This window comes from Macaca nemestrina, chromosome 10, assembly GCF_043159975.1.
Source record: "Macaca nemestrina isolate mMacNem1 chromosome 10, mMacNem.hap1, whole genome shotgun sequence".
Classification (NCBI taxonomy): Eukaryota; Metazoa; Chordata; class Mammalia; order Primates; family Cercopithecidae; genus Macaca; species Macaca nemestrina.
The window spans coordinates 87,858,127-87,865,977 of NC_092134.1; the positions used below are offsets into that span (position 1 = coordinate 87,858,127).

General features: G+C 37.7%; 1 protein-coding gene across 1 annotated transcript in view; it reads right to left on the reverse strand.

The window, feature by feature from the left end:
• LOC105470091 (AT-rich interaction domain 2) overlaps positions 1-7,851 on the reverse strand; it is a 187,103-nt gene that overhangs the window by 178,936 nt on the left and 316 nt on the right. The window contains exons 2-3 of the mRNA XM_011721841.3: positions 7,715-7,808; positions 6,526-6,623 (exon numbers count right to left, since the gene is read on the reverse strand). Of these exons, the coding sequence (XP_011720143.1) occupies positions 6,526-6,623; positions 7,715-7,808 (192 nt within the window). The remainder of the gene's footprint in view (positions 1-6,525; positions 6,624-7,714; positions 7,809-7,851) is intronic.

The window sequence follows — 7,851 nt, forward strand, 5'->3', positions numbered from 1 at the left end:
GTCCAAGCTCTGGTCAGAGATGACAGGTGCAGCTTGAGCAGGTGCCCCTAGACCAGATGTCACCTAGAGGTTTTGTTTTGGATATAATCCTGACCAACATGTTCATGCCATGTTAAACTAGTCATCTCAGCAACTAAATTGGTTTCATTACAATACTTAGATCAACTGTTCTCAAACTTCAGTGTACTTAAGAATCACCTGGAGCATTCTTTTTAGAAATACATATTAATCAAATTATTAATACCTAAAACCACTGTTCACTCTCAGCATCACTGAAAGGGCACAACTAAACATTATATGCCTCATGATATGATGAAAAGCACAGCACTACCTATTAAGTATGCCTAAAATATTGAATCTGAATATTATTAACCTTTAGATCTATCACTTTTCAGCAAATACGTATGAGGGATAGAGGAACAAGTTAATTGACACCAAAAGAAAGCAATCAAAGCCAGAATTTAAGACAGTCTAAAGAACAAATTGACCCCTTTACTCCAAATCAATGGTATAATGGGGGAAAAAAGGGCGGGGGAAGGGGAAAGGCAGCAGCCAAAACATCAAAACCAGTAAATTCTCCCTGGGGCTCCATCAAAAATTTCTATGGCAGTAAGATGGGAGTGAAGCCCTGCAAACACTGACTTAGTTATTAATGGAATATGGATTTATCATTTTTGATCAACAATTCAGAATGTGATAGCTATTCCTAGACATCACCAAGAGATTTCCATTGCAGCAAGTTTATTGCAATGTATTTACTCAAATGAATTATCAATTCACAACATAATGAATACACAGAAAGTATCCGAGCACAAGTAAAATTTGTTTTAAAACAGAAAAATATTTTTTGTTATTTCTTTTATCACACTATAGTTTAAACAGTAGAAAATGTAGAGTTGTGCATCTCTTAGGTTGGTGCACAAGTAATTGCAGTTTTGGCCATGGTGTTTCACTATTTACTGTGGAGTGAAACACTGGTGAAACACTATTTACTACAAGGAAGAGAAGTAATAGTGTGTCTCCAAAATTTCTACAGATCCACAATACACATTAGCAAAATAAAGTCTCTAAGAAATCCTGCAATAAAGTAACCCAAGTTTAGCCTTTGCTCAAGTTCATTTGGTCTTCTTTTCACGGAAATATATTAACATTTCTGGAAAACTAGTGTTTCTAGAGCAAACTCTAGTTGGCCCTGAATACTAAAGAGTGTGGTGATCAAAGAAGCAAAAAGAGAATCCCCTCATCCCCACCCGTCTGCTCCATTTATCCTCTATGTCCCTCCCAATTCAGACAAAATCCATTTTCACCATTAAACTTTAGTAGGGCTGGAAACTGCCCAATAAGCACCTTCACAATATAATTAAAACTTGTAAATACTTTATCTAAAAACATATATTAAGTACCTGCTCGCTAACTAATGAAATGCAGTTAAAACTTTGTTTTTCCTTCCCTTGCAACTTCTAATTTCATTCAGTTTGAGAATATAAAATATCTAGTAGCAATATGCTTTTTTTTTTTTTTTTCCCAGACAGAGTCTCCCTCTGTCACGTAGGCTGGAGTGCAGTGGCACAATCTCAGCTCACTGCAAGCTCCGCCTCCCAGGTTCAAGCAATTCTCCTGCTTCAGCCTCCCAAATAGCTGGGACTACAGGTGCATGCCACCACGCCCGGCTAATTTTTTGCATTTTTAGTAGAGATGGGGTTTCAGTGTGTTAGCCAGGCTGGTCTCGATCTCCTGACCATGTGATTCGCCTGCCTCGGCCTCCCAAAGTGTTGGGATTACAGGCATGAGCCACTGCGCCCGGCCACAATATACTTTTCTATCAAAGACATAGATTTCACACGTGATCAACTACGAAAATATTGAATCCACAACAGAGCAGAGATAGGAATATAAAAGAGTGTTCTATTCAGAAATAGACATCTTAGTTAACAGCCAAGGTAGAAAATTTAACTGCAAAAGAAAAGCATATAAACATTTTTGGGAATTATAATGTTCTCATTTTGTATCCTCAGGAAAATTTGTAACCTCGGTAAAAACTATCTATCTTAGAAAGAACTCAATTTATTTCTACTTTACGCAATGTAAGCTCTAAAAACGTGAATTCTAAGACGTAACACTAACCTAGCTGAGCTTTGATCAGTCTTTCAATTTTCTCCACTTTCTGTTCTTCCTTTCAACAAGTCTGCATGTCCTTTAAAAATGTAACAGAATATCAGAAAATATCAAAATCAGGTTTTTTGTTTTTTAAAATGGATACACTGCCAGGCGCAGTGGCTCACTTTTGTATCCCAGCACTTTGAAAGGCTGAGGCACAGTGGCTCACTTTTGTATCCCAGCACTCTGGAAGGCTGAAGAGGAAGGATACCTTGAAGCCAGGCATTTAAGACTAGCATGAGCAACAAAGCAAGACCCCTGTGTATGCACGCACACACACACACACACACACACACACGAGATACAGTTTATAAAGTTAAATTTGAAATACATGTATGAATAATTTATTGATATATTTGTCTTCCAATCTCCATAAACTTTTATCTTCCTTCCTTGAATAAGAAGGGCAATCAGTTTATTCAGTTCCGTTTAGAAATTTACAAACTCAGTGTTTATTTACTTAAGGCTTTCTCTTAAAAGAATTGACCTATATGGTGGACACTAACTAGAGAACACATCAGTGTATTCATTCCATTTAACTAACTAATGTAAACTCACTCAAATGGTGTAATTTAAGAAAGAGCTTTACCCCCCAAGAAAAAAAAATAGACTAAATTCACAATGCAATTGAAAATGTACTATGGTAAACGTAACTCTACAATTAAGTTTCTGACTATTCTAAAGATAGGTACATACAAAAAGAAATTAATATTTCAGTGCCAGAAAACTAGTAACATATAGTTTTGTACAATAAATTTTTAATGTCCAAGATATTTCACCCCCTTTCCAAAAAATCAAGTTTTATAAAGGAAACATCAAGTTAACCTTGACTACAGCTGTAATATTGGCATCAGTAAGCAAAAACAAAATTTTTAAGTATTTGAAATATTTACCTAAATCTTCTTACCAAAACTTCAAATTCTTAACCCCGATAAGACTAGCAAATTGTCCCCCAATTTCAACAACAAAACAGGACAAAAAATTAAAATCCACCAAGTAAATATGGAACACATTAGGCAAAGATATACTTGGGCATAAATTTAACCATAAGTAATTTCCAAATATTATTGAACACATGTCATGAACACAATATTTTGGTCCAATTAATGAATGTTCCCAAAGCCATTTAATTTTATTTTTGGTACTTTAATTTCTCCATCTACAAAATGTGGGAAATTATACCTTATCCTTTCATACTACAGGACTATCCTAATAATAAACATTTGTGGAACACATTGAGATGTACATGCCAAGAAAAGGAACTACAGGAAAATAAAGTGCATAAACATTGCAGATGATTAATATCCAATTATTTATTTATTTATTTATTTATTTATTTATTTATTTAGAGACAGAGTCTCGCTCTGTCGGCCAGGCTGGAGTGCAGTGGCACCGTCTCCACTCACTGCAACCTCCGTCTCCACGCTCAAGCAATTCTCCTGCATCAGCCTCCCAAGTAGCTGGGATTACAGGCATGTGCCACCATGCCAGGTTAATTTTTCTATTTTTAGTAGACACGGGGTTTCTCCATGTTGGCCAGGCTGGTTTCAAACTCCTGATCTCAGGTAATCTGCCTGCCTCGGCCTCCCAAAGTGCTTGGATTACAGGTGTGAGCTACCACGCCTGGCCTCCGATTTTTAAACAGACTGCTTTTACATTATCTGTAAGCACTTTTTTAATTTTTAATTTTTTGTGTGTGGGTACACAATAGGTATATATATTTATGGAGTAAGTGAGATACGTTGATACAGGCAGACACATTTGTAAAAATTAAATGCCAATGTTAAAATAATCAACTGCATTTTCAATTTTAGACTTTGAGAAATTTTTGTAGACAAGCTATAATGAATAAATGTATGTTTGAGACAATTGAGCTAACTTCTGGCAGACCATTAATACTCAAGTCTGTATTTAATGACTGTCAATATTTGTATCAAAAATTACAAAACACTATTAGAATATACATGGCCAGCATACTAGTTTGCTTTTCCTAATTTAAATATCTCATATTATGAAGATACATCATAAAACCCTAGGGTAACAGCCATCTATCCAATTAATAGCGAACTTACAGGGAAATGTGAGCAAATATTAAACTTGTAAAGGAGAACTAACACATAATGACAGTCTTACAGTAGGTCAAATGAAAAAGCAGTTCATATTAAAAAATTATTCCACTTGTAATTTAAAAAATACACTGCATTATCTGCTCATCAGTAATGATGATATTCAATCTGATGTAGCAAAGACATAACTTATCAACTCACTTGATTACTATTTCTTACTATGAAGACCCAATCTTATGGGTAGGTAACAGAATTACTGTTACTTGGCATTCTGTCTGCCAATTAAGATTTTTCAGAGGAAGGTGTAAAAGCCAGCATCATATATATCCTCTTACTGTGCAATATTAGACCACCAGGAAAAAATTCTTTCAAGGTTGGTAGTACCTAAGTTTTGATCAGCATATTTCTTTTGTATTTCTTTACAAGCCATGCAAATCTTCACATGGTTTTATTTTCCAAAACAAATGCTTCAACTTTTTTCCTAGTAGCCTAGTTACAACCCTGTAAAAACAAATCTAGAGAGTGACATATGAGGGAAAAACAAGTTTAACTAAGGACATAGTTCAAAAAGCAGCTTCTAATAAGAGCATAAAGCCCAATTTGATCTGAAGACAATGTAAATACTTACAATGTTGAAACTATATAGTTAAAAACAGTACCTATAATCAATGATATCCTCCCAAGATAATAATGACAACTGGAAAAACAATATTTATAATTAACTTTTGTTAAAAAAATGAAAGCCTAGATATTAATTTGATTATGCTAAAACTATTAGTATGAATGTAAACTCTTCAGAAAAATATACATCTCATGAATCATGTATATTCTATAGTACTTTCTGGTTATAAAATTTAAGTCAATCAAGCTAAGAAATATGAAGCAAAACTTCAAAAATACGTATTTCAAACAGTCCAAAATTCAAATGTTTTAAGCTGATAAAAACATAAAACCAGAATATGTATTAAAATGTTGCTCTCAATATCATAAATAGAAATGACCAAATGAATGTCACGATGAATATAAAACTCTCTATTACTCACCGCACTACTAACTCAACAGTTTTGGAGGTTAATTTTTTTTTTATGTAGCCCTTTATTTTAAAATGTACTCTGACACAAATGCCATCACACACACACAATAGATGACAATTAACCATATTTAATATTTTCTAGACTTCCTGTGTAACTCAATAACTACTCACAAAGTTCTGTGAACTCCAGCTTCAAGCCTGAAGTCAATCTAAGATAGCCAATAGAAAGTACACCTGTGCAATTACTGCATTTCCTATTTCAGAATGCTGAACGTAATACACAATAACTGAGCGCATCTGAAGCAATAATAAATGCAAAACTCAAATTATGCAGAAGCCACCTTACAAAAAAAGGCCTGTAATATCACTATTAAAAATCAATAAATACAAAGAATATCATTTTAGTTTTAAATAACACCAACTAACTTAGGATCCTCTAAGGGTAAGTAAACATTAAAAATAAAACACAGCCTCATGATAAATTACAATATGAAAGTATTCCTAGAAGAAAAACTAGAAGCGAAAAAATAACACTAGATCACAAAATATATCATCTAGACTGTATCACATACCAACTGAATAAGAAATTTAACTTTGTCGAATAAGCAGTCAAAAAAGAAGAGGGAGAATGAAAGAAAATCCAGATTATAGTATCCCATTTCATAGTATCCCCGTTTCCCTAAAGATATAATTATCCTTTTGAACGTTTTTAAGTCACTGAAAATTCAACCAAAATTATCAAAACAATCCTGGTGACCTAAGCCACCAACATGTTATGCCATGTAGGAATATTCTACTGAAAAACCTATTCAATGACACTGTTCCAAACAAGAAGTTTCATTTAAAAAAAAAATCTTTAAGTCAGAATTTTTAAAACTAAAGGACTTTCCAAAACAAAGAAAAAAATTTTCCCATAGGCTACAAAGTTTCATTAACTATCTTAAGTCTTTTACTAAGCATCACCTTTCTGCCCCTCAGTGGATATCAAGCGATCAATAACAATGTCACAAAAGAATGTTTACCAAGATTGGGGCTAGGGTGTCACCTGTAATGATTTTGTATGAAAAACGTAAACGTTCCTGTAATCAGTGAGGAAAACTTTCACCTTCCTACAATCTCACTTTATTTATATTAAATTTGTCTCAGTATGAAATGAACAAGAGCTTAAGAACTGTTTGGTGTGCAAGGTTTGCTTTTGGTTTTGCTAAAAACAAATCTCTCCATAAGTCCCTTATTTCCAAATACTATGGAAAAGTCACTACTACTCACCGCAAGTAATACTGTTTTAAAGCAAAGGCAGCGTTAGAACAACTTCTGGGAAAGTTGAACTCTTCAACAATTTCTCCCCACTGATTCTTCTCAGAAACCTGGTAAAACACAGGCACGCTTGTCTGAAAGTGAACAATCTAAGAAAATCTTAACCTAACTATGAAATAAATACCCATTCTACAGAGATCTGTAGATACCTAAGGCATCAGTGGGTGTTTCGGATCGATCGGTAAGAGTTCCTAAGCAAGGGCTTCTTGAATCACTGTGTTTTCACCAGAGAGCCCTGTATTTAATACCACTTGTTTTGTTTGGATGGGGGGGGTTGGTGGGTTTGTTTTGTTTTTGAAGCCCGGACAATAACCAATCGCAAGTCCCTCTGTCGCCCCCTTTTAAATCTCAACGCGGTCCGTTTACACTAAAAAAAAAAAAAAAAAAAAAAAAAAAAAAAAAAAAAAAGTTCAAAAGGATCAATACAGTTCCGGACAGCGACGTCCGCGGGTTCTGGGGGGGCCAGGGCCAGGGCCGATTCCGATCCCTCTCCCAGATCTATCCATCTCCATAGGCCCTTCTTTGAGGCCTACAGCTTCTGCCTAGCCTTGAAGCCTAAGATGGCTATTTGGAGACAGGTCCTGGTTTCTTTTGTTAGCTGTATAAACCGAGGGCGACGGGGCCGAGGCTGTGCCCCCGGCTGCCGGGATCATTTCGCAGCCGATTATCGATGTTAAACCTGCCCGCGCTAATTTTGAGTTGCACGAAAACTGCTCTCAGAGTCTGTGTGTCTCTGTGTCTCCGCCTGTGCTAGAGCGGCAGCGGCGGCAGAGCTGACTCGCGAGCGAGCGGGCGGGCGGCGCGGGCGCGGGGCGGGCGCGGGGCTCAGGCTGGCGCCCCGCACGCCCGCACTCCCCGCCACGGCGCTCAGACCCTGCCGGCCCGACCGGGCACCGGGCAGGGCGCGAGCCGGCGCCGGGCCGCCCGCCCGCCGGAGCCCCGCGCCCGCCGCGCGCACGCGAGCCACCAGGCCAAAAACAGCCCCGCCGCCGTCCGCCTCCGTGCCACCGGCTGGGAGAGAAAAGAACGCCTTTTGCCCCTGCGGGCCACCCCCCCAGCCCCAAGCGCCCACTCCGGGGTCAAAGGAGACTTTTTGGAGGAGGCCAGCGAGAGGGAAATACAAATTAAAACTTCCACTCACCTTCGCGAATCCGCCTAAAGTAGTGACTCTGGTGTAGAGACCGTGAAGATCCAGCTCCTTCCCACCCACCGCAGGGATTTTTTTAAAAGGCGACCTGCGGGAGAGAGAAAGCCCCGCACTTGTCAGCCGGGACCCCG